Below are 26,564 nucleotides of genomic sequence, written 5' to 3'. Positions count from 1 at the left end.
TATGTTGACCTGTTTGGCTTTATGGTCATGTGTTACTGTTTTGAAGTGATTATCTTGTTTCAAACCAACAAAAAACGGCCACAAAGCCAATAAGGTGAACATGGGCCTTTAAACTTTGTTCACACCAATTTTAAAACTGCACTGTTCTAGGTAAGAAAGGATTTTGACAAGAGAGAAATATTTAAGATTTTAAACCAACAACTGGAATATGGTATGAAGAGGGCTTTTTATTTGTACAACTGCAAGTACAAGAATTCAAATTAAATCCTTGAAGGGTACAGCATCTGCAAACAGAAAAGAAAATCACCATTTATCACAACCCAGTACCACAAAGTACATTTTCTTGAAAATCTTTTTCCAACTTATGAGACACAAACCAAATGAACTCCCTTCATGTTCAGGTAAAAAAAAAATGGATAAACTAGTTTTCACTTATTTAAATTTCTGAGCTCTGCTCAAGTGTAGTTAAACATCAAAAATGCTTAATTACAGCATTTCACAAACATTGAAAATGTATTTCATCATAGCTCAGAATTTGTCAAAAAGTAACCTTTAAAATACCTGACATACAATTAACTTAAAATAGAACTGTTGCCATTAAATAACATACCACTCTGACGGTAGCGCCCATTGCTTTTGGTGGAAGATTGTGCCTGAATCGGGCTCGGACAACACCACTGTTTCCATGAGGTCTGGTAATCTTTCCCCACATCACTCGGATTTTACTTGCTTTCTTGTCTCCTTTGGCTACTGTCTTACTCTTGGCCCGGTAAACAAATGCAACACGTTTTCCGAGGTAGAAGTCGGTTTCTTTCTTGTCACCAACTCCTTCAATCCTTATTAGGGAGGTGTTGGGTTGTTGGTTCCTCAAACCTCTCTTGTAGCCAAGGACGATGCCTTTTGTATACAGGCTAAAAGAAATTACTGTGGTTATTAGTGAGAACTACATAAGATCAGTCATTTTATACCAAATGGTTCATACCCTTTAAACCATCTTTGTAAGCTAATAACCATTTCGGATATAGAAATTATAAGGAACAGTTATGAAGATAAGATATTTCAAGCATTTCAAAGGCCTTGAATTTTGGTTTTCTAAGGACTTTGAAAGTGCATACAAATCCTGAAACCTGCTCTGTTTGAGCTTTATGATTGATTATTGGAAAATTATTACTACAGGAGAGGGACATGGGGGTTTGCGATGTTGCGGTGTTGCTAATTTTTTTATGCGGTGTTGCGGTAAATAAAATCCTATCTTGCGGTGTTGCGGTGATCTCAAACCCTGCGGTGTGCAAAGTCTGTGTTTTTAAACCTACGGTGTTCGGTGAAACGAAATTATTAGCGGCGTTACGGTTTCTTGTCTAACACTTGCAAAACTGCATTTAGCTCTGTTATCTTCGTTAATCCGTCCTTATTTGTTAAAAACACATACCATATGTTTAATTTGTAACAAAATACAGTCAAATAGTGTCTAGTTAATCTTTAACCTAATCCTAAGACGTTTTCATTGATAAGTAACTTGATTATATTGCGGTGACAGTGTTTCGTCAGTGTATTATTTTTGCGGTGATGCGGTGTTCAGGGTCCCCCCATGTCCCCCTCCTACAGTCATGGCCAAACTTCAAACATTTAAAGTGGATTCCATATCTGACCAATCTTAACCAATCACATCTTCCAAAACAGTTGATTCCCAAATAGTCCCAAAGCCAACAAATACAGCTAGTGGGTTCAAATAGATGATGGCTTTAATAAGTGACATCCTTTTTAATAAAAAAATATTGATTGCCAAAGCTGCTCTTTAGTCTCATGGTTACATGTACAGCCATTAAATAATCTCTCCGGACAAAATCGATCCTTAATTAACACAAATTAAGCTAAGCTTTTCCTGGAACACACTTTTGAAATTAAACTAAGCTTATTACCTAAAGCTTCGAAACATTGTGGCACCACAGCAAATTGAAGGAAACCATTACAACACGATTAAAGCATTTATCAAGCTGAACTTACCGCGTAGGTTGTGACATTTTAATCTTCTAGTTACCTGAAATAAACGGAACAAAAATTAGGATTTCAAGAAACAACAATCTTTCGACATGGCAGCCATGTTGATGAAAAACGACGGCTCAAAATATAACAAAAAATTAGAGTTTGCCCACGATTGAATACACAGAGGATAGGATTACTCCATAAAGTATACTTTAGACGTGTAAAAGATGGAATAAATCAAAATGCTGCAACGATGGAAAAGGATTTTATTTTGCACTCACTCTGTAGCCAGAAGCCGAGATGTCGACCCGAAGAGAAAGAATGAGCCTGCATCAACAGACTTAGGCGGTCAGCGATACGCTAGTTTCCAGACTTCCTGGGTTGTCGTTTATAGCAACAAGAAAACATGGCGTCTTGAAGTGACTGGCGAATTTTCGGTATTTTAATTCAAGATATTTCTGAGACGTTATGGGTTCCGAAAGAAGAGCTTTGTCTTCTCGTTCACCTGCAACGAGGTATGAAGTCCTTCTTGTGGAGGATACTCCAGTGAAAGGTCTTAGCGAAGAGCGAATGACCACTTGCTTTCATGTTTTCGATGAAATCATTCCAGATTTGGGAGTTTACAAGAAAGTTTTGAAGATGCTGCGAGATGAGCTATACGAGGCTGTGTATAGCAATGAGTACACGACAGTTCCACCTAAGAAAGGGAAAAACAAAACGTCTTACATTCAGCGTGTTCCGTATTTTGTGCTCGTTAATCGAGTTTTTGAGGAACGCGACAAGAACGCGGACCAACTGAAAGCAGACATCGCTGCACTGGAAAACAAACTTGCTGAGAAAGATAAACAACTTGAAGAAAGCGATCAGAACATCGAACAGCTTAAGAAAACACTTAAAGATTGCAGCGATAAGATTTACAACATGGAAATCGAAATGGAAAACAAAAACCTGGAGCAAAGGAAACTTGAAGCTAACATTCAATATGAGCAAATGATGCAACAAGCAGCGAAAGACCGGTACGAGAAACGCATTGCAGGTCTCAAAGAAGAGCTCTCTCAAGCTAAGGACAGAAATAAGTTTCTTGAAAAGTTTAAAGATGGTTATGATGCCCTTGAAGAGGCGTTTAATGATTCAACAGTGTTTGAAAAGAAGCCCCTCAAACCTGCTGTTTTGACAAGAAGAGCTCAAATTATTCAAGAAATTGCTAATGCTAAGCTTTTAGAAGAGCAGCTTCTCACAATGCAGAATGCAGTTATTGAAGAATTTGAACTCTTTCTGGAGGAAAACAAGGCTACGCCCACAGCTGAACTCGATTTGAAGAGCAGCGGAAGCAACTTTCATGTAACACCAGATGATGAACACGAGGTGAGAGTGAAACTGGAAGAAGATCTGCACAAAGTTAAACTGAGATTCAAGCAAAATATTGCTGATATTGAAAATGAATTCCAGCTCATTGAAATTCAGAGGTCAAGTCTTGAAGATCAGTTGGCTGAGCTTGAAGAAGACGCAAAAAAGACAGAAAGAGAAGCCAGTGAAAAAGCAGAAAGAAAGAAAAGCTTATTTTCTGTTCAAGCAGAAAAGGACAAGAAACTAAAGCCAACAGAAGACGACGATGAAGAGATTGATTTTGTAAAGATTATGAACAGTGCACATCATCAAGATCCATTTATTGCACATGAGAGAATCCTGAGCAAGTATTCAGCAATGATGTACTATTCCTGCAACCAAGGAAAGAACTACCATGAGTTTAAAGATGCCAAGTTTTGTGCTAGTTGTGGTGAAACAACATTACTCTGCCCACACAAAGTTACAGATCATAAGGTTGTTTCATTGCCCCATAACTGCACACACATAAAAATTATCAGACCGACCGTGCATATATCGCGTGAGGAAAAGCCTCCTGTTCTTGTGACTGAAACCCCTGACAGTATTCGAGCATTGTCGGCAAAAACAAACAGCACTTTGTCATATGGAGATGAGTCAATCATAAAAGCACAGCAACATCTCACCACGTCATACAAGTCCCTTTGGGATGACTACTATTCCCGTACATCGATCCGAAGACAAATTCCCAGGGCTCTTTCTGAGGATCGAGTGTCGTCCATCATTGAACAGTTTTACTCATCTCTCATTTGGCAAGATGATTACGCAGTGGAAGATGAACAGGTTGTTTCAGTGGTGGACACGTTGTACTCCTTCTTCCATGAGAGATACTTGGTTCCCGATGTCACCCACCTGGCCGTGTATGACTTCATTACAAGTGTAATCAAGTTTGCACCAAACAACAAGAGTATTCAGTTGTTTGCTCAAGCAATGTGTGGCAACTTGGACCCTGTTGTGATCCGTTATGTCCTACTAGTCAATGACTTCATTGATCTGGTTGAGTGGCTGGCAGTCAAAGACATCAGGAGTTTTGCTCATGTTGTTTATCCCTTCATGAATGAAGAAGACATTGAACAGTTCTCTATGGGATACACCTCTTTCGGTGAGAACAAGATTTCCAAGGAACTGGTTTCAGAGTATTTTCTGTACATCATTCTGAAGTACAGAGAACCTCGCTTTCAAGAAATGGAAGTGAAGCTTCTGCAGCAGCCAGGAAGGAGACCTGGATTCATGACAGATATTGAATATGCTGAAGCTATTGACAACATCTGCCCTCTGGCATCAGAGCGATTGAGACGCCGTCTATTTGTGGAGTCTGTAGAGCACATGGGAAGCACTGATGATTCAGTCTCAGTTATGCGCCTGGCACAAATCACTGGTTATCTCACCCTACTACAGTTGACGCCCGTCATTAAAAATTCAATTTCCCAGAAGGTTGAAGATGCACGTCTTGTCACCACAGAAGGTCAGTCACCCACTCCTGATGTTCCAGTGAGCAGCAAATCAAAGCCTGGGAATTTCTTGACGACAAGCACTGCACGTGCAGTAGCAGCTGAAAATGCCAAGCGCTCAAGAACAAGGCAACTGAAAAGGATTGAAGAGTATCAGTATGACTAGCAGTGGTTCGTAAAAAGCAAAACCTTCTAAGGCTTAAGTTATGACCTCTGCGTCATGTGATCAGATTCAGAAAGCTAATGTATGTACATATGTTTATGTTGTGGTTTAAATTTACCCGATTGAAATCATATCACCTTTACTCTCGGATCAAAGTTGTTGTGTTTACAATCAGGTGCACTTTTAACTGTTACGATATTTCAGAGTGTGTTACAGAAGTAAAGACTTTTAATGTAAGCAAACACAAAACAAATGACAATACTACATTCAAAAGAAACTAAAAAGAACTTTTTAATTTTGGAAATTGATCATCTGCATAGTGGCTGTTGTAGTGGTGAAGGTGAAATCATTATTGGCTCAATGTCTGTACCTGAACGAAAACGCAACATCGCTGGTATCAGATCAAAGTTGTTGTCTTTTCAATCAGGTGCACTTAAAGTATCAGTGTGATTAAGTTGCAAAAGTATTATAAGCAGACTTTTAACCCAAGAAAACACAAAAGTTAGTTATGCAAACACTGCTTTTGAGAATAACTGGAAAAAGAACTCTTTATGGTGAAAATGGATCATTTATTTTTAGTATATCAACAGTTTGAATACACAAGTTTTCGTAGAAGATTATTTTTTATTTGTTTTAGATAATGGAGATTTGGCATACAGCAACAGTCAGAAATCTTGTATTTTACACTTTCAAGAGCAGGGAGCACAGGTTTTCATGCTTTGTTCTAAAATCATGTGTTTTAACTACCCAAATTGGTTTGTATGGGGTTACACATGATCATTCACAGTGTTTAAGTTGAAACTTTTCTTTATGTAAGTTGTATCTGAAAGTCAGAGGAGATAAGGTTGAGAGAAAATGCCAGGAATATGGAAGGGGCCTGCAGAGAGTAAGCTTCATTTCCACCCTTCTCCTGCTCCAAAATTATTGCACTTGTTATGCAAGTCACAAAGTTCATTGTGAATACATTTAATGTTAAACTTGTAACAAGATTATGTAGATACATCTATACATTGTATGTAGAAGAGCATATTTTTGTAAAAAAAGATTTCATGGATAATAAAAAAAATCTTAACAGTTGTGTTCAGTAGTAGTTACTGAAACAAGTATTGTTGTTTGCATGATGCATCTGATGTCATACAGCTACAAAAACTATTGGTCCTGCAAACCTGGTTGTAGACAACTATACACTAACCATTTCACTCCTGAGTACCATGATATAAACATTTGTGAGTTGTTAAGGGTTAATCTAAGGAAACTTTTATGTAAACACATTGGCTAGTGAATCCAAAATGATACAAAGCCATTAAAATAAACTTTCAAATACAGTACAAAGATTAAACATTGATTTTTTTTAATAGTCTTAGAGTGTAAACAGACAACAATGATGCAACATCCACTACGTTGCTACCAGTGGCAAAAAAGAATGTTTCCTACTTTTAAAAGAGAATAGACCCCCCTGCACAGGCCCCCTTTTTAAAGCACGAAAAGGTACATCTTTACTTTGTCCTCTCCCTGTTTTGTGCACCTCTATATCTGCCACTGGTTACTATACACCAACCAAAATAATAAATTTTTTGACAATGGTTCACCTGGTCAGACAAGGGTGTGACAAAAGTTGCCTTTTCCCAGATTTAGAAAGGTAAAGTCAGCATTGAGCCTAGCAGCCCATCTTGCCGGAACTTACATGATCTCAGTTTCTGCAGCATTTAAGCAACTAGGAGTGTTTCTACTCTCCCCTAGATGGGATGCTAGCCCATCGCAAGGTTACCCCCAGTATTAGATTTGCTGGTACCCATTTATATACCTGACTGGAGAGAGACTATCAGGGCTAAGTGTCTTGCCCAAGAACAGAACAAATTGACCTTGGCCAGTGGCAGGGCTTGAATCCGGACTGCTCAATCAGGAGTCCAGCATGCTAACCATAAGGATACCACACCACCAATCAAGGTCTTTGAAAGGAAAATGGAATGTTTTGTTGTCTGGGCAACTAGAAATATCACTAGAAAGTATCAATGGATGTTTCTTGTGTCATGGTTAAGAAAATGTATATAAACATTACTTAATTGAAAAAAAACTATGAATCATAATCATCATCTTCATTCTCATGCTTTCGCTTGAGTGGCGTGATTAAGGGCTGCTGAGTGCTGGCCACTGTTTCATCCATGCTTGGAAGAGCTGATACTGTGAGCATTGAAGCTGGGTTGACTGTGGCCTTAGCGACTGTGGCTGGTGCACCTGTTTTAGGCTGGCTTGTAATGGGAGTTGTTCCAGGTTCACTTTTTACCTGACAAGTGAAATGAATTTTTAGTAAGGGAACATAGAAACTACAGATCATTTTTTTTATGTTAATTTTAAGTCACTTTTTGCTTGTTAGCACAGGCACTTGTCAGAGAGTTCAAATGAAGACAAATTGTAGTGCAGATCAAACTCTAAAATGTTATGAAAGGTCCCCAGCCTGCTGGAAGACATCTCAAACTATTGTTTTATCATCAGTGTCATGCAAAACACAGTTGGTTCTTAAGTTTGGATCATATTGTTGTTAAAACTCATATATGTTTCTCCCAGTTTTAGCTTTTTGTGGAATTTAACAGCTGAAATATGGAATTAAAGATAACTCCCAATAAAGAAACAACAGTTTTCAATTTACATAACATGTTGCGACAGTAAAATGTGATGCAACAGCAAAATATTGACCATGAATTTTATCATGACTAAATTTTTCTGATGGAGTAGACATTGTAGATGGAATGTGTTGCCATGGTGATGCCTTTAACTCCCTTATCTTCTCCAATTTAAAATTCTGAATGGTTCATTTGGTTATAAAAACAGGGATCCCACCTGTACAATTGGTTTTGCTGTGGTTGCCACTCCAGCCTGTGCCGTGTGGGTACCAGCAACAGTCCCCTTTGGCTCCTGTTTTATTGTTACGCTGCCGACACCTCTAGAAGCTGGAACAGCAGTAACATTTGCCGCGGCTCCTGCTGATGCTGTCACTGGAGCAGTGACTGGCATTTTGACAGTTACAATAGTAGTTGGAGTAGCTTTGATTGGAGTTGATACAGATGACTGGGAAATGGTTCTTGCTACCACTGGGTTGGCACGAACTTGAGAATGCTGTTAAAAGAACAAAAGTTGTATCACAGCAGTAGTAAGAACAAGCAACACTATTGTGTTGAGCCAAGGGACTACTCAGGGAAAAAGAGACACAAGGAGAGGGGGAGAGTATATATGATTATTTGCACCTCCCTGATAGCACTTTTTCTAGATAATTCCGGCTGGGGTTCACAAAGCTAATAATTCCTGCCTTTAATGTAAATTAAGCAATTTACATGTGTAACCCTGTAACAATATTCTAATGCAGAGGATTCTTTAAGCTATAAGAATAAGTTTTGTTAGGATTTATAAATAGCTGTGGCAAGGTTTTGCTTTAAAGTGCTACTATGATGAAATTCGCATATTTTCTTTCGTAGCCATTTTAAAATATTAACAAAATCTCTTTATGAAATGAAAAATGCTGTTTACTGTTTTCCAATATCTCTTTCCTTTCCAAAGATATTCAAGTTTTCAAAATATGCAAATTAGCAAAGCGATGACGTCATAGACTCAACCAAATTTTGAACAAATATGAAGAAAGTGATATCTCAGCCAATTTGTATCTGAAGTCTCTGATTTTTTGCAGAAACACTCTGCTAGTTGTATTTTACCATTTGACCTCAACAATTTGGTTACCATGGCATCACACTAGGTTGCAGATCCCCTCAATGCTAAAGGCTTATCTGGCAAATTCTGGCATTCTTTATCGTTATTAATTTTGTCAGTAATGCTTTACATGCGTGATAAGGCAAGCATATGAAGAGATTAGGCAGACGTCTTGCCGGGTTTCATTTTTCCAAACTGAAAAATTCTAAAATATTAAAAATAAATTGGTGGGGACTGGAAAGGAGTGAGTTGCCATGCTAACATAATTTAATTATAGCTGCACTTGTGTCACCTGTAGAACTATTAGTCTGCCAAGTGTCAATGGTCTCTGCAGAAAAATGGCCGAGATAAGTCAATTTTTGTACCTGACATAAAATTGGGTTGAGTACCTTATTCTCACTTAATTTCGCGAGTACTAAATTTTGCGATTTTCGCGATTTTGAAAAAATCGCGAAATTTAATACTCGCGAAATATAGGACACGCGAAGTTTAAAATCGCGAAATTTAATATTGTACTGATAATTTAAAAAAATAATGAAACTCAATGTGTTTTATCATGGGTATTCTAACATGTCTGAGCTTCATGTTTAGTGTTTTTTGTTTAATTTTGTCCATTAGTTATCTCCCACTCTTTCAGTCGCACTGTTCGAACTGTTCTCTGCCGCCAAGTTCCTCAAAATCTCGCTCTTGCAGTCGTAGAGGAACCTATTAGGGATTTAGACTGTTGAATACCTTATGTTTTGTTCTGTGTATATTGTTTTGTTTACTGTTTTTAACATGAATTTTACGATGACTTTCATATTAATTATGTTGTTACAGTTTCGAGGTCAAAGCTTCATATTGAAGAATAGATAAAAATCGCGAAATTTAATACACTCCAATTGCACCTTCCTCTCAAAATCGCGAAATTAAGTACTCGCGAAATATGGCTCTTGAATTTTCGCGAAATTAAGTACCGTAGTTATTCGGTTATAAGGCGCACGGTTTTTCGAGAAATATCTGTTTTTCTGTGGGAAGTTCATGCCAAAATTGGGGTGCGTCTTATAGCCGAGTATTTTCGCCCAACAAAATCTTATGACCGCCATTTTACTGGAACTTACAGTTAAAACAAGAGAAATGAAAACACTTAATGTTGGTTATTGACTTTTACAGTATTAAAGATATAAGAAACATTAAGTTTAAACGCAAAGTTTATTATCGCGTATATAAAACAAGTTTTAGTAACACCTGTATATGCCAGCATTTTGTTGAAATTAGACAAAGAAAATCAAGCATACTCATTTGAAACAAACCTTTCTAAGCGTGGAAAGTAGAAAATGACTTTAGAAGACAAGGACAACACCAAAAAAGCTTGAGAATCTTTGTAAAACACTCGATAAACAAAGTTCGTAGCGATACGAAGCATGCTTGATAACTTGGTAACCAAGCTACAAACGCAGTGGTCACTGGTAACAACACATCTGCCACGTTACTAAGCAGCTAAGTTCGAAGCATGAACGGTGGAAAGATGTTTTGCTCAAGTGGATTTACGTCTTTTTTAGCAGGAAATGTTACCTCTTTACTTGAAGATTGTGCCAAGGAGTATGAACAACATTCAAACATTCAAATTTTGTAAGAAAAAACTGTCCTTAGATTGATCACTACATCTTTTCAACTCTCCAACTCATGGTGCGTCTTATAACCGAGTGTTTTTGGAGAATTTTCAGTTTGTAAACTTGGCATAACAATGTTGCCAAGTTTGGGGTGCGTCTTATAACCGAGTGCGCCTTATAACCGAATAACTACGGTACTCGCGAAATTTAGTGAGAATAAGGTAGATGATGTCATCAATCCCCTAATTTGCATATTTTTTATGATTTTTTAAGCTTCAATATCTCCAGAACTAAAAAAGATATTTGAAAACGGAAAACGGCATTTTGAATCTTTAGTTAAATACTTTATGAAACGCTAAAACAAGCAAGGGGTGAAAATTTGATCATAGTAGCACTTTAAAACTAAATTTGATTTATAAGCGTGTTATTTCCCCATGCTCTTCATAGACTTTACTTATCAGAGTACCTGGACTCTTACATTAAAATTTTGTTTCTGAGACTTGTCGAACTCTTGCATACATTACCTTTTTCTGTGTCTTGACTTTGTAGTTTGTTGAGGTCAGACAGTATCGGTCGGGCGGCAGCCGTAAACCACTCTTTGTTTGGATCTGAGGTAAAGGATGTCGATTCTTCTGACGAGCAATCTCAATGAGGAACTAAAATGAGAAAGTTGTGACAATGAAAATGAATGAAACATAAGGGTGACCCTAGCAGCCATTTTAAGTTGTCTTACCTCCTTGTTAACAGTACACATAAATGAAAAAATGGATATTACACCAACATACCTCTCTTGGAGGTGGATTAGTGTAGGAATGGTCTAGTCTCAACTGAATAGCTAGCTGCACATCGTCTGCATCAAGTTCTTTTTTGCCGGCATGCTTACAGTAAACAAGAGCATCCTCCAGTACAGTGGTAATGTAACCTGCAGGTAACAGACAAACTGAGTTACAAATTTGTCCTTCTGATGTTTCCATAAAAAATAAAATATGAACTGTAAAAGCTCTGTTAAGTCACCATTCTATTACAAAGCCGGAAAAGCGACGTAAAACTTTGCCTAAAGACATAAACAAATCACTTAAAAACACCCAGGAAACTGGCATGAAAATTCTGAAGTCCTGAGTTTTGTCCTGAGTTTTTGTTAAAGACACAACTCACGGTAAGTGTATTCCAGCATCTGGTTGATAACTCTGGGCTCATATTCACTGATTCCCATTTCTTTTAAAATAGCTCCCATGACTAAAGCATCTTTTGGCGTGCTTTTCGCTGGCAAATTCCCTTCGCCCTGTTCATTGTCTGTTTTGTCCGCCATTTTGTTGTACTGCAATGGGAGAGACCGCCGTCTTGTTACTGTGAGCAAAATCCCAAGATTCATTGCAAACACTCCACTGTAACAAAATGGCGGCTGCTTTTCCTTCAGAAAGGAGTACAAAAGATGTTATAAACGCAATATTGGATGACTATGAAAAATTAACCAAGTACGTTATTATTTATAAATTTTTGGTGCTGCAAGGCTTTTCACTATTTCTGAAACTGTAACTTTAGTAATTCAGTAGATTAAGGTCGTTAATCCTGACAGCTTGCAGTGTCGAGTGTCTGTGCCGCTAATTGTAGCTGTTTTTGAAAAGATCTAAGTGTATCTGTTGTCTCTAGGGAATTATTCGAGAGTCTGTCAGCAACCTCACTGTACCGGACAACAAAACAAGATGCAAGCTCTGGAGATACAGCAAAGGTAAAGTGTTTTCTTCAACTTTGACTTGGTCTTAAAACAGGATTACCATCCTATGTTTGTGAGGTCACAGCATGCCCAAGGCATATGATTATTCAATTTTCTTCACTTATTGCCAATAAATATTTAAGCTCTCTAAAATCGGCGTTTACGACTTGTATTTGTAATAAAATTAAGTAGAAATATTTTCACATTGTTTAGGTTTGTTTTTATGCCGTTTTCTTGGTGATTTGAAGCGTGGGAGCAGTTCTAGGAGTTTCAGTTTTTGACTCATGTACAGAATACAAATATTTACATAGGATGGTAAGCCTGTGGTCTTAATGAGACTATTATCAATAGATCTTTTTCGCTTGGGTGGGTTGTTTTCCCATTACAGACCATGTGATGTTCTTTAGAGAATTTTCTTTTTATCCACATAAAATTTATTCATTCATATACACACGACTATTTGAAAATTTGAAAGCAAGAATTCTCAAGAGTTTCATCACATGGTCTGTAATGGGGCAACAAAATGCCCTAGTGAAAAGGGTTTATGATCTTGCAAAACAAGCTTACATGAATCGAATTGAACAACAGACTCTAGCTGTATTGTTGATTCTTTACATTTTTTTTCCTATAGGCTGTTGACCAGCTAATTGCAAAGGATAAAGAACTACAAGCAGCCATCAAACAAGTACAGGAACAGCAAGCACGACAACATGAAATCCAAACAGTGAAGGAAGAAATTTCAAAGAAGGACCAAGAGATTCTTAGTCTTGAATCTCAGCTAAAGGAAGCTGAAAAGTTACTGGTGAGTGATGATCAAAGCCAGCATGACGATTTAACTTACTGATGTTATGCTCCTATAAGTGTTAAGCCGCTGGGGGGGGGGGGGGGCAGGGGAGGGGAAGGCCCGGCATAGGCAGAGAATTTGACAGCAATATTGTTTGGGGAGGAGGAGGCAGGGCATAGGTAGATAGATAAATAGAAGATAGATACCTTTCTCTTATAGCACCGGTATAAAAGAAACTTTTTCGAAAATAATTGGCGCGAGGTTGAGGAAGAGCCAGCCTCATTTCACCATTTATTGGCAGGGGATTTGACAGCAATTGTTTGCCCATAGTTGGGACTTTTGACCATTTGAATGGTCTTTCTTACAACATTTTTTTTGAAGCTAGAAATGCTCTGGGGTTGGGCATTTGAACAGCAACAGTCTCAGATAAGTTCAAATGCCCGGCGTATGCCCGGCCTCCCCCCCCCCCCCTCTGGCTTAACATTGATAGGTGCATTAGAGCATGGTGTAGAATCATGTCACTCATATATTTTTTTTCTTTTTTAGTCCCAAGCATTGTTCCAAGCAAAGAAAAAGTTGTCTGCTATAAACCAAGCAAATAAAGGTAAGTAGAAAATTTGCTTTCAAATATCGAGTTTTTAAGGGTGCAGGTAAGACCCAGAGAGTAATTGAGGAAAAAAATGGAGAGAAAGTAAAAGCTATTTATAACAGTTCTGACACAGTTGTTTTATTTTGACAAGGAATGGTTTCATCTGAAGACCTGATCAAGTACGCTCATCGAATTAGCAGCAGTAATGCTGTAGAAGCACCAGTATCATGGATGCCAGGTTTGTCCAAATTGAATACTTTTAACCTTCCTCCTTACATCTCTTGTAAAATAATCATGGTGTGAGAATGGGGATTTTGTAAAATCAATGTGTATGTTACAGGAACATGGCTTAATGTAAGCAAAGAGTCGCAGTAGAGTGAGGCCTGCCCTCCTTGCAAATCCTCTAAATTCTTAGAACATTTGAATTGACGTTTATCCATTTTCCTCAATCGTGAGACAAACGAATAAACGTTCATTCCTATCTTACACCACGATGAACAATATTCACATCTGACATTGAACATTTGAATTGCCAAAAAAACTTATGGTTTAACACAATGGCCTCAAATTGTACATCATTCCTTTGTCTTTTCTTGCATTTATTTTAAGTTGTAGCCGATAATTTTAGTAGTAGGTACATGTAGGTGACATGACCTCCTACTACAATGGCTCATTGTGGTCATTGTTTCAATTTACACAGTTTTCCAAATTAATATTGTTGCCAAATTAACACTGTCATGTACATTTAGGTGATCCTCGGAGACCATATCCTCAAGATATTGAGATGCGATCAGGATGGCTTGGGAGACTCATGGAAGGCGTTCCCAGTGAAACTGATCAGCCTGTAACTGGTGCTTCATCTCTCCAAGAACTGACGCAACCTTCAGTTTCCACAACACACATGTCCCAACCTGTTGGTGGACTTGGTAGGATTACAGCAAGGCGCCCAAATGTGTGACCACTTTTAATTTATTCACATTCTTTCATGCAGATTTAATCCAATCAGAAGTCAACTGCAAGCTATCAAAGGCTTTTGATTGGATTAAATCTGCACGAAAGAATGTGAATAAATTAAAAGTGGTCACACATTTGGGCGCCTTGCTGTAATAATGATAATAACTTTATTAAGTTTGGTCCAATAGATTAAAATGTTTAATGTTTTTTCCCTATCTCCTTCAAATCACAACACCCCCTTCAAATCATAGATATATATTCCAGGATATTCCCAGGATATGTTCCCAAGGTAGCATAGTAAACTCACTGGAGGGTGTAGTAAACTCTCTAAACAATGCAGTATGAAACACAAAACAAGTTTTGGGGTTGGCATCTGGGAGGGGGCTTACCTTTCTGAGGAGCAGTTACTGTGGAGAGCTTTACATCGCAATAGTTAGTGTTGGTAGATTCAATCTGTATGTATTTTAGGTTACATTAATTTATGGAACTAATAAACTATTGTATTTTGTATTTCTTTTTCAATAAGGTCTTACCAATGGGCAAGCAGCTTCATTTCCCTGGCAAAGCCATCTTTCCGGTGGACAATCTACATCACTACAGGTGAGAAATGATTACAGAGCATTTTCAGTAACTGCCGTTCTTTAAAGCTCTGCGCCCATTGCGGTCCCATGAAGCTAGAAATGGAGCAGGATGTTTTTACCTTTCTTTCTACACCGTCTTCTACTTTCTTTTTATAGTAATAGTAAAGTTATATTATATTGTAAAATTCATTAACTATTCATGAGGGTGCAAACCAATCCCAGCACAGTATTCAGATCACATGTACACAACTGTAAACCCCAATACAAATCAAACAATAGAATTAACTTTTGATACAAACTCCTGCTCAGCTAATTAGTATTCATTAACTTTTGATACAGATCTCTACTGATTCGCATAACAATACTTTGCATTCAATTTATTGTTTTCATTTCACAAGTAGAATAAAATATTCGCGTCCGATCTGTATGGGCGTTTACAATGGCTCGCCTATCGGCTCGCCATTGTAACCGCCCATACAGATCTCCCGCTCATATTTTATCTACTACTTAAAGTTGCATAGCTCTTGCACTTAACTCTGCTTTCTGTAGCATAAAGTGGCTATGAATATTGTTACTCCCCTGGACAGGATGCTTGTCCATTGCATGTTACTTCCCACATTCTGTCAGGTTGCCCCAACAATTCGCTAGTACCCATTTATGTTCTCGGCTGGAGAGGGGAGCACTGTGAGAGTAAAGTGTCTTGCCCAAGAACAAGACACAATGACCCCAGCTAGCAGGGCTGCAAATAACAGTCGATCATCTGACATTGGCCGACTAAAATTTGCTAATGTCCGATGAAATCCCAAGTGTGGTCGGACATGATGTCCGGACAATTTTTTGATCATACCGGTAAATCATTTTATGGCAACAGTGAATAAAAATCTGTCTGACCACAATTTTGTTTTGCCCGACCAAGATGGTGTCTTAGTAGGACACGTGTCCTTTCAAGTGAAAAGAATTATTTGCAGCCCTGAGCTAGGGCTCGAATCCAGACCACTCAATGCAAAGTCCACTGACCACCATGCCTTCCCTTCTTATATTAAAATGTTTACTAATGGATTATGACATTTTTTTCTTTCAGCATGACACTTCCTCAAGCTTGGATATGATAGCTAATAACCTGACGAAGGAAGTGGCTAATGGCAGGCAAGAACAGGGTGTGGATGAAGTCGAGTTCATGTCGTCATCATCGTCATCGTCTTCCAGTGACAGCCCATAAATTTGTGTTTGTAAATAACTGTTAATAGTAAATAAAGGATCTCTCAAGTTATGACTGGCATGTGAGGTTTATGTGTCCATCCTACGTTCATCCCCAGGGATGAAATTATTGTTCTGTTTCGCATACCCAGGCATTTCACCAAATAAATGGCATGGGTGTGTTTTATAACTACAGTTGAACCCCGTTATTTCGAACCGTCAGGCAAAACAAAAAATAGTTTAAAAATAGCGGGAGTTCGAAATAGCCGACAGTAAATGACTGAAGGGCACACCCAAGAGAAATGGGTTTTAGTTCGAAATCACGGGGAATTCGAAATAACCGGGTCCGAATTAGCGAGGTCTAACTGTATAAAATATGCCCAACCCACATGGAATACCAAACAACTAATTCGTTGCAACAACCAATAGGAAAAGTCGAAGTGAAATTGATGTTATTTTAAACTTCGCTGTAGAACTACCCGGAGAACAAAACGTTTAAAAGTAGCCATAAGCCGTTCTTCACCATTACCAACATGTTAAACGTCGGGTTTTTATTGACTTTCGAAAGAAATGATATATTTGTTTTATATTTGTGTTTTCTTAGCCTTTTCCCAGATCTCGGATATGTTCTTTCCTCTCAATCAAAGCAAAATTGGTATTCTAAAGTCATGAAGAAAATGCTTTTCTCCGCCAATCAAAACCAAAACATCAACTTTTCGCGCCAAAGTCGATGGAAACTGAAAGCGAGCGGTCTAATTGGCCATTTTCGAATGGTCCTTGCCTCTGTTCCAAAACGAAGTCCGATGTTAAGCCCCCCGTGTAACCAATGGTGGGCGTTTTAAAATACAAGTCTTGAAACTTTACTCGAAAGGAGAAATCAATGAAAGAACAGCGAGGTAACTAGAATTGCAATAAGTAATTTTTTTTGGTTTAACGTTGGATTTTTTGGTGTTCATGTGAATTTACCAAGTTAACGCTAAGATGTTGCATTTACCTGGATTTTATCCTCAATCCGCTAATCTACTTTGGAGCTTAGCGTTTTCCTCTTTCCTTCTCGTAAATTTTTCACGCGGCCACGCAGTAAATTGTCTATTTTTTTTTTTTGCGTTTTCGTCGATGCGTGTTCGTCAATGCTTTTCAGGTTCGCGTGTGCAAATCATTTGCAAAACTTTCTTCACTTATTGTTTGAGGATGAAAAAATCGGTGGAAAACTCGGTGGCTGTTTTCGCAGCTATGAAGAAGACAGAATTTGCCAAAATGTCAGACACATGTAACAGCTGTTAGCATTTAGAATAGTTACTACAGATATTTGTTTCCCTGTCAACATGGTTATCACCTAACCACACTGTTTCTGTGTGCGCTCAAAAGGCAAACTGTACGCCCGTCCACGTGGGAAAAGGGTCGAGAAGAAACACAAGTTATGTTAACTTTTTTTTTAGACATGCAAGGTCAAACGCCTCACGTTTTACATGTGCTGTCGAGTGGGACGATCGAAATTAATAAATTTGGGTACAGCCACTTACTTGGTGTCATTAAAAACCAACAATTTTCAGCCTGAAACAAAATACTATGGAGGCCTTTGAAGTACTTTAAGTGGGAATTGTTATACAAAACGCATCACACTCACACGACAAGCGAAATGAGCTTTCAGTTTGTTTTTAAATTGTTGTTGACCAAAAGAAACGTTTTCAGAGTCTCTTTTCATTGTATATTCTCAGTGGGGAAGAAGAAGAAGACCCTAATACAACTTATGCTCGCTTTGAAAACTTCACACCTACAAACGGTTTTCTCAGAGTACATAATTTTTAACTCAAATACTGATTCGCTATCTGATAACAATTAGAATCTGAAATCGGAGGGATTTTTTTCCAACGAAAGACGGCTATCATTATATTTACAGCTGAGTGGCAAAATAAACAACCAATTACACACTGTACTACAACGTTTATCCGTTTATATATACTGCGAAAACTTCTCAATCTATGTTTTCCTGCTTATATAGCAACAAGAAATAAAAGCGTGAAAAATAAGCAAACGGCCTCAGAGTTATATAAATACATGCTACACGGTCAACATGTTTACGGAAAGGCTTTTATTCTCCGTACGTGCAAAGTCTGACCCTCAATGCTCTTCAAGTCTTTATTGTACTAACATGCAGGTTTAAAACTACCTGTTAATAGATACGAAATATGAGCGTGGGCGAGTTTTTCGAAATAATATAAATTTTACAAAGTCTAGTCAGTCGAGTGTATTCCGAGAGAGTCAGCGAAGCAGAAGACTTCTCATGCTCAACCGAGTAGTGGAAAGCGAAGTATTGAAAGACAACTGAGGTAAGCACATTTGCACATTTATATTCAATTAACTGAACAAAAAAGACCTTAATTGTTGCACGAATCTTGTAGGCTAAGAAATGGTCAGACCAAAATTATAGTAGGCGCTTAGGAAAATGGGCCACGAGCCAAGGTAGTCAAGGGAAAGACAAAAGAAGCAAAGAGATATGATGACAAAAATCTATTAGGGCGAAGGTAGAGAGCTTTTTATTTTCGTTTCACACATAAATGTTAGAAAGTCGCACTGAGGGCCTTGCAGCCATGAAGAAAAACTCCATTTACAAAAAAAAACAAAAAAACCAAAACAAAAAATCGGGAATGCAACGCAGGCTTAAACATTTTATACAACACAATTCATTTTTGCCTTGCTAGAATTGAAAATTATCCAAAAAAGTGCTGCGAAAAGTAAACGGTTTCCAAGGAACGGAAAATTCGATGATTTTTTTCAGGGTTTAAGCAACCAGAGAACAAACCGACTTAGTTCATTCTAGACTAGCCGTTCTTTGTAGTGTAAATGGAGTTGAAATCTATTTTTCTGCTGAGCGCTAATTCTGTAATTCTATGAATCCTTCCTGTGAATCCTTTTCTCCTCTTCGTTAATTTTTTTCACGTGGCCAAGGTGGGGTAAAGTTTCAAAAAAAGTGTGGGTTCGCAATGTTTAAAGATTATGCAGGCTAGCATCAGGCCCACGCGATATCAAAGTGAAAAGCCCTTATAACGATTCATTTTCGGTATTGAGTTGTCAAATCATCTAGACATTATTATAAATTCAATTCAATTTCAAAATTGTTTTTTTTTTACATGAAATAAAATCGCGAATTGCAGACTTGAAGGTGGTAAATAGCAACTATTGCCACAGAACCTAGAGCTACCTGCACTGCACTAAAATATTTTTGTAAAATCTGCATAAATTTGTATAAACCATCTAAACTTATTCTTGTTTTCATTTTTATTCATAAACCATACAATTTTAATTCACAAGAAGAGAAAAGGTTTATAAACTTGCTGCAGTTGAGTGTGCGAGTATTATAATTTTCTTGTTTCGAAGATTCCAGAAATATCCAATCTCTCTTTGCATTTTTAAAATTATTTTAGCCATCAAAAAGGCTGCGTAAGCAAACAGTTTCTAAGGAACGGAAAATTCAATAATCAAAAGTGATCAAAATACTCCCCAAAATTACAAAGCAATTCAATTGTTTTTTCAGGGTTTAAGCAACCGGAGAACAAACCGACTTTTTACAAGCTGCAAAGAAGACAGAAAGGCAAAATGTCGGATATGTAACTGCGAAGTGTACACATCATTCCATAAAGATTCATTTATACCCATTCGTCCCCCTCACCCGAAACGCAAAGTAAACACCCACGAACAGAACAGAGAGGATCCAACTTCCATACACGCACGCAAAGCTGCACGTGCGATATTTTTCGTTCGTCACGCTGTCTTTTTTCTCAGAAATTGCGTGACGACGTGACAAGTCCCACTTCTGTATTGGGAGGTGAGTGGGTTTATTTGTTTAAAACACACATAACCCACGCGACAAGCGCGTTTAACATGTTAAAGGGAACTTTTTGTTGGTTATTGATTATGTAATTTTCAAAAGTTTTCTTTTTTTCTCAGTGGGGAAGAAGCTAGGCCCTAATACAAGTTTATATGTTCAGAGCTTTAAAAAAATTCAACTGAATGATGCAAAGGAGATCATTTGTATTTTACACGTGCTGTCGAGTGGGGTGGGAAACAAATTCTAAATTTAGATACTGCCACTTAGCGGAGTGACATAAAAGTATAATTACATTATAATTTTCGCGAATTTTCTAAGTGAGTGTTCAAACAAAACCCGTCTCATTCACAAGACAAGCAAACAGCAACAGTTATATAAAAGTTGATTATTCATTGTCTAATTTACAAAAGACACTTTCGAGTTCTCCTTTGTTCTCAGTGGGGGAGAAGAAGCATGAAATACAAGTTTTGTTAGCTTAACTGAAAAAATAAGCTGTTTTATCAAACGTAACATCACGCAACTTGTACTTTGCACGTGCTAAAAAAGGGCGGGAAACTAGTGCAGAGAATTTTCACGTGCATCAAGTGGGTCCCCGGCCCCGTTAAGGCACTGGCAAACGAGAACACCACAAATGATTCCCTATTTGCCCCCGCGCGCAACATTTGTTACAGTCCGAGACACAAAAAATGTTTCTGGTTTGTGCAGTGTGTCAGCAACAAACGTTTTCCGGTTTGCGCAGCATAGAAACAAAATATTTTTTTGTCCCGCTCCGTTGCTCGCTCAAGAAACGTCACGAGCAACAATTTGCCCGAAACAATGTGTCCTCGTTTTCCAAGGCCTTTACGCCGACCACCAACGGCCATCAACTTCTGGTGGCCGTATTAAAGGAATTCTTGGATCAGTAAATGAGTGTAAGAGCTTTTGTTAGGTCCAAAATGACATTCGACTGTAGAACAATAGAGGCGGTCAAAGGGCGGGTTTCAACTCTAGTCTATGAATAGCTTAAATAGTTTAACTCGAATTAAAAAATGTTATACAAATAGTATATATTAAATAATTATGTGCGAATAAGGTACCACGCTGGTTTGCAGTGTTTCTGAAGCGTTTTTACTGGCTGTTGGAAACTTATGCTCCATTGTGGGGTGACACCATTGACAAAACACGCGAATAAGTAACTGTTCAAAAAGTTTTTTTTTAGGCCCGGTGGCTGTACTAGAATGCTGTATCTATTGTCAGTATCCACCACTGAAAACAAAAGCACACATTTGTCTGAAACAAATTCTACGCTTGCACGCGATGAGTCACATCTGAAATATTTCGAAACATTAATTTTATTTTTAGTTAGTCAGCTAATTTTAACGTGGAAGTATTCCAGTTGTACGGCTCTTCCCCCTCAACGGAACTTTGTTTGAACTTGAACTCAGAATTTCAGCTTTTTATTTTTATGATTTTTATTCTCGTGTGTGTGTAATTGGCCAATGAAAAACAAAGCGACACGCGCGTGGGAAGCTGTGGAGTTCATCGGTCGTGACGTCAAGTCTGTGAGAGGTAACATATAAATGATAATTTTTCTGCCTCCTTGCCTACTCCACCCACGCAACTCGACAGGTGAACACTGCGCGCGCTCGTTAAAATCAACCAATACATGGCGTACAGCACTGAAATCGGTACGAAACCTTGATAATTAGAAATAATCTTCACGCGAAGTCGCAAGACAAAATAATTTTACAATTTAAATGGAACTAGGGTCTTCTTATCCCTACCAGAACTACGAGATTTCTAGCGCAACGGTTGCAAAAGATCGACGTGGCTTCAACATCCCAGAATTTTTTTTTTCAGACACCGCATGTTGCACGATCAAGCTGACGGACGACATAATTTTTACTATATAAAATCATTGGAAGCTTTCAAGTCCTGATCCCGTCGACAAAAGCTTGACTTTATAGTCGGAAGTTCACAGTGGCGGAAGTTCAGAGTTTAGCTTGGCAACGGATTGAGGTAACAAATATATATGTATATATATTTTTAAGAGAGTGTCATTAAGCGAGAAAAAAAGTTGGTTAGAGTTGGTACTCGTACTCGTTTCGGCTTCCTGTTACAAAAATTCTATTGAGCGAGCTGTTTTTGGCTCTTAAAAGATTTGAAATCAGTTCACAAACAAATAAAACCAAAAGTCTCGCGAAGGCATCACTGAGCTTCGTTCACGCCGTGTACTCGCCTTTCAAACTCTCGCTTCCGTTTATATCGTTAACCGATATGAAATCGAGCCGAGTTTCGTTTTAAGAATAACAAACTTTGATCAGCTTTAAGATTTGTTGGCCGATTTTATAGGGGAATGTTTAAAAGTCCGCTGGATACTTAAACATATACACGGTTCAGGTGTATAATTTTCACATCGTGCGTTAAATGTACTTTTACTGGGCTAATTCCGACTTAGTTTCGACTAAACATTTTGATAAAAAGTTTGTACGAGTCATCTCAATTCTACCAACTACACCAATGGGAAACTTAAGCTTAAATTTTAAAATATTTTTCTGAGCTGCGTCAAATGAAACATGAAACATAGATGTTATGTTGTTATTATAATTATTTTTTCTTACAAAGAAATACACTTTTTGTTGATGCTTTGTAAATTTCAACACCCACATAGTCCTTTACTGTAAATGGTTTACCATTCTCACCGAGTCTCAAATTAAATAATCCGAAAGCTTTTGGCGAGTAGCACGTAAAAACCTCATGGCTTTCTTTAAATACAATTCCCACCTTTTTTTAGTGGTGACCGTATCGATACAACAATTGTTTTATTTTAAAGATGCGTTAAATTTTTAAAAGAAATTAAGGCATCCTTCATTGCCGGTTATAATGAGGCAAATTTTGTCGAAAGTGTGAAGTTAAGTCTTGGCTAAACATAGAAAAGAAGCTTTTCTAAAGAAAAAAAAAGAAGAATTGAAATTCGAACAATATTTTTGACTCGTTTCTGATTCTAAAGAACTAGTCTTGGCTGTATGAATTGTATTTATTCCTTTCTCGGTTCTCAGAGCTCTGAAAAATCAATTGGTTGTCACCTTTCTACAGATTAATGACGCTGCAAAGATTTACTTTGTAATTATTGAAATTTCGGACGCGTTGGCGGATAAGACAGAAAACCACTTTGTTCGCTGTAAGAAATTTCGCATTTTGGTAAATTCAATGAAAATATTCGCTATCGAAAGATTTGCGCAACTTTTGTTTGAACGAAAGTTTTCAATTCAGCATGTTTTGCCTAACTCTAAGGTGCCTCTTTGCGAATTTTTTGAACATATGTCCGTAGTATTAAGAACTGACTAACAAGTAGACCATTAAATACTAGCAGTTCTAATATGTACAGTAGCAATGATTCTCGCCCATCGTGGATAGTGCGATATAGATAGAAACATCAAAGGCAAGATATACATTAATCGGTCTCTTTTCAAGTTAAACGGTTAGCAAATAACGGCGACCTTGATTATTATCGCTGAAGATTTTTCGTCTCACTTTCGCACGCTACTGCGGAAACTCATCATAGTTTGGTGGCGGATCATTCATTTATGAGGTTCCCCCCCCGAAACAGTTCGCTTTTTCCACTTACTGTAAGATCGAGCAAGCACAAAGTACTGTTTGTTTTTTCAGGTCTATACCCAAATCAAACTAAATCTGAAAAGGCTATCACGCGAACATCGCGCCATAGTTGTATTTTTTGTCGCCTACGTACAATACGTGTAATTATTTCCAGAGCTCACAGCTACAATACCACAAGCTAAAATCGTGCGCGAGTATCTTTGATATGAAAAATGCTGACCACTGCATTTTTCGAACAGCTGAACGTACAAAAAAATTGCTTACAATTTCTCATTAAAAAAAGTTCTTCCACAATCTTCAAAAACAACCAGTTTAAAAATATTGTTTCACTTCATCAGTTCTACTGTAAAAAAAAAATTGAACAAGAACGATGAAGAGAAAATGAAATATTACGTGCGCGTGCATGGAGTCAAGTCGTAATTTCGGGATGACAGGTCTCATGGTCTGTCAAACATTCAAAATGAAACAAGAAAAAAGAATAAACCAGTTAATTATTCCATCGTGTAGGTACTAAAATAGACTTCAATTTCCAATATACAGCCACAGGAAGATGCAGTTTTCAATGCAAATAAATATTACTAGCAGTAGCATGTGAAGTTAAACAAATTTGGATTTTGATTTCATATTTTGTTTATAACGGTATTAAATCACATGGGCTAGGTCATTCGAATAAGCTTTGAAAATTAGGATAACTCTTGAGCTGTTAGCCGAAGGCGCAGGTTTACTTTAACAGTTCGCTAAAACTGACGAAATATTGACAATCTTATTGAATATTCACACGAGGAGATGGAAAATTTTCCGCACATCAGTCAAATTATGAAGAAACCCGCAATGTGAACCGTGCGTTTGAACCACTGAAACTACTAGGCGTTTGTTAAGCGCTGCATAAGCAAATTTTCAATACGATAGCTAAAGTACTTGCTAAATAACGGAATAAGAACCATGTCTTTGGTTCTTTTTTATACTATCAAAGATACACATGCAGAGGAAATGGTCACTGGGTCAGTGTAGACAGTTTAAAAACAAACATGAAAAAGTTCACTATATCTGGTATCGCAGACGACTTAAAAATAAAATGTAATAAATGATGTTGAAGTAATGTCCGTTTTAGTAACCGTACCTTTTTAATTAAAACAGCTTTTCATAACGTGGTCTTCTCGTGAAAAGATTTTAATAATTGATAAGTCTAAAGCATTAACGTGGCGTGGTAATTGGGTGGGTTAGAAATTAAAACTCTAGATGACTCAGAACAGACCTGCTAAATGCAGCTTCTAAAACCGCAAACTGTAAATGCGTTCCCAATTCGCGGACCTTCGTGAACACAAAAAGTTTGGTTAAGTGCTAACAACTAATCCTGTTAAATACATTGATAATACATTGAAATTCCCTGTATAGGACAAGTAAGCAAAGAAGGTTAAGTTTTAATATAATGCCCTTTTCTTTTCTAAGCTTTGAACATTCTACATGTAAGGTCAGTCTGCCATACTTAACCGAAAGTACAACTCCTCGAATCGTTGGCTTTGTAAATGGTTGCGAAATTGAACACTCTTTTGTATTCTTCTGTACGTCCTTGTTTTATATAGTATATAAAACTGTTTATGAATCTCTCGAGGCTTGTATGTGTAAATAAACATCCCGTGGGGCTTGAAATAATGCGATTTAACCGCATTAACTTCCTGTATAGAAGAAATACGGAAAGAAAATTATTAAATGTTAAAAACATGAATTTCTTAACCAATCAAGTGGTCCTTTGTCTTCCTCGGGAAATTCCCTTTAGGTCTTCCTGTTTTTTTGTATTATATATATACCCAGCTGTTTTAAAAATAGCCCAAGATTTAAACTGGTAAAAAGTCAAATGGAAAATTGCTTTAAAAACTTAGCAAGACGTAGGTGAATGAATTTAAAATCCGTCCGACAGCACAACGGCGCCATAAGAAGTCGAAAGTATGTTCATTTGCAACTTTAACATTTTATTGTGACTTAAAGCCCGGGCCAGACGAGGATGAGAGTTAATGAGAGTTGACTCTTAATTATAAGAGTTTTAAACTCTCATCAACTCGGGCAGGGCCAAACGAGTTCGACAGTCCCGGCGTCAAACTCTCATCGTCTCTCATGAAAATTGGAGCACGTTCAAAGTCGATGAGAGCGCACGAGAGTCGATGAGAGTGCATGAGAGTTCCATGCCAAACAAGAGTGTGAGTCTGAACTCTCATCAACTCTCATACTCGTTTGGCCAGGGCTTAACATTTTGCTCTATGCTTTGCTTTATTAAACATTTTACAGAATACATTTTTTTAACAATATTAATCTTTCTTTAATGTAAGGTTACTGAGCACAGAAAACAGCCTGATTTCTGTTAAGAATTCTTTATTTAACATCAAGCTGTTTTAACAAAATGATGTTTAGTAAACATTGTGCTGTTCTAACGATGTTTGAATTGGCGCCCTACGAGCTTTTCTTCACAGAAAAAAGGCTCTATGTCTCGACCTTCTTGCAGCGTTCTTTACCAAAGAAAGCAAAAGCCAAGAAAACAAATTTCAGTTTTCCATTTTAACAATAATTTATCGAAGCTGAATAAACTATAAGCAGTAAATAGGAAAGACTCGCTTTTGCAATTTTTTTATTTTGTATAGCTCATGTCAATTGTCTTGCAAATACAGGAAGGTCCGGACTGAATTCTATTAAGGAAGGCTTAGTTAACTATTTAAAAATTCTTGGCTATTTTCCTAAAAATGTTTACATATATAATAGTTTTTAATTGTTCTCAAGTGTCGCCCATCTTTCTGGAGGAACTCCTCGTGTCCGTGATTGTTTGCACGTGATAATTGTGAAGAAAAGCGTGCGTGGGTGCGTGATGCGTTACTGTGAGCGTGTTAATCTGCGTTGCCCGGCACAGGTTTGTAAATAACATCAGAGCACGCTATTTAGGCGTGAAAGTTAGCACAGAACGTGAGAGTAAGTGCGTTTTTTTTTGTGTTGCATTGTTAAAGAAGACTGACTCGTCCTGAATTGGAGTGGAATGATCCGCTGCCTCTAGAGGCGGTGAAA

The 26,564-nt window shown here is 37.7% G+C and overlaps 4 protein-coding genes across 4 annotated transcripts; 2 read left to right on the top strand and 2 right to left on the bottom strand.

The window, feature by feature from the left end:
- Positions 1–211: 211 nt before the first annotated feature.
- LOC144662199 (large ribosomal subunit protein eL33-like) lies at positions 212–2,343 on the bottom strand. The gene is made up of 4 exons (XM_078522960.1): positions 2,265–2,343; positions 2,005–2,038; positions 611–911; positions 212–284 (listed from the first exon to the last, which is right to left on the bottom strand). Exons 2-4 carry the CDS (start codon positions 2,019–2,021, stop codon positions 261–263), a joined length of 342 nt encoding a protein of 113 aa, XP_078379086.1. The 5' UTR covers positions 2,022–2,038; positions 2,265–2,343; the 3' UTR covers positions 212–260.
- Positions 2,344–2,390: 47 nt separating this feature from the next.
- Positions 2,391–5,063, top strand: LOC144662198 (uncharacterized). Its single transcript, XM_078522959.1, has one exon. It carries the CDS (start codon positions 2,452–2,454, stop codon positions 4,981–4,983), a length of 2,532 nt encoding a protein of 843 aa, XP_078379085.1. The 5' UTR covers positions 2,391–2,451; the 3' UTR covers positions 4,984–5,063.
- An 867-nt stretch (positions 5,064–5,930) lies between these two features.
- On the bottom strand, positions 5,931–11,601 carry LOC144662011 (transcription initiation factor TFIID subunit 9B-like). The gene is made up of 5 exons (XM_078522742.1): positions 11,427–11,601; positions 11,057–11,193; positions 10,796–10,927; positions 7,819–8,094; positions 5,931–7,264 (listed from the first exon to the last, which is right to left on the bottom strand). The coding sequence occupies exons 1-5, from the start codon at positions 11,578–11,580 to the stop codon at positions 7,055–7,057; spliced, it is 909 nt and encodes a 302-aa protein (XP_078378868.1). The 5' UTR covers positions 11,581–11,601; the 3' UTR covers positions 5,931–7,054.
- A 31-nt stretch (positions 11,602–11,632) lies between these two features.
- On the top strand, positions 11,633–16,163 carry LOC144662010 (mediator of RNA polymerase II transcription subunit 4-like). Its single transcript, XM_078522741.1, has 8 exons — positions 11,633–11,746; positions 11,922–12,000; positions 12,617–12,787; positions 13,316–13,373; positions 13,510–13,596; positions 14,108–14,284; positions 14,839–14,912; positions 15,975–16,163. The coding sequence occupies exons 1-8, from the start codon at positions 11,667–11,669 to the stop codon at positions 16,110–16,112; spliced, it is 864 nt and encodes a 287-aa protein (XP_078378867.1). The 5' UTR covers positions 11,633–11,666; the 3' UTR covers positions 16,113–16,163.
- Positions 16,164–26,564: the final 10,401 nt, after the last annotated feature.

This window comes from Oculina patagonica, chromosome 8 (genome assembly GCF_052425735.1).
Source record: "Oculina patagonica isolate OP01 chromosome 8, crgOcupat, whole genome shotgun sequence".
NCBI lineage: Eukaryota > Metazoa > Cnidaria > Anthozoa > Scleractinia > Oculinidae > Oculina > Oculina patagonica.
Note: the sequence above shows the minus strand (reverse complement) of the source record. Positions and strands in the feature narration are given on the sequence as shown.

Excerpts from the sequence above, each read along its gene's own strand:
- LOC144662198 (XM_078522959.1), top strand. The coding sequence starts at position 2,452 with ATGGGTTCCGAAAGAAGAGCTTTGTCTTCTCGTTCACCTGCAACGAGG.
- LOC144662199 (XM_078522960.1), bottom strand. Across the intron at positions 285-610 it reads TGGGCGCTACCGTCAGAGTG|ATGCTGTACCCTTCAAGGAT; the intron begins GTATGTTATTTA and ends TTCTGTTTGCAG.
- LOC144662011 (XM_078522742.1), bottom strand. The coding sequence starts at position 11,580 with ATGGCGGACAAAACAGACAATGAACAGGGCGAAGGGAATTTGCCAGCG. Across the intron at positions 11,194-11,426 it reads GATGCTGGAATACACTTACC|GTTACATTACCACTGTACTG; the intron begins GTGAGTTGTGTC and ends TGTTACCTGCAG. Across the intron at positions 7,265-7,818 it reads CAGCAAAACCAATTGTACAG|GTAAAAAGTGAACCTGGAAC; the intron begins GTGGGATCCCTG and ends TTCACTTGTCAG.
- LOC144662010 (XM_078522741.1), top strand. The coding sequence starts at position 11,667 with ATGGCGGCTGCTTTTCCTTCAGAAAGGAGTACAAAAGATGTTATAAAC. Across the intron at positions 13,597-14,107 it reads ACCAGTATCATGGATGCCAG|GTGATCCTCGGAGACCATAT; the intron begins GTTTGTCCAAAT and ends ATGTACATTTAG. Across the intron at positions 14,913-15,974 it reads GACAATCTACATCACTACAG|CATGACACTTCCTCAAGCTT; the intron begins GTGAGAAATGAT and ends TTTTTCTTTCAG.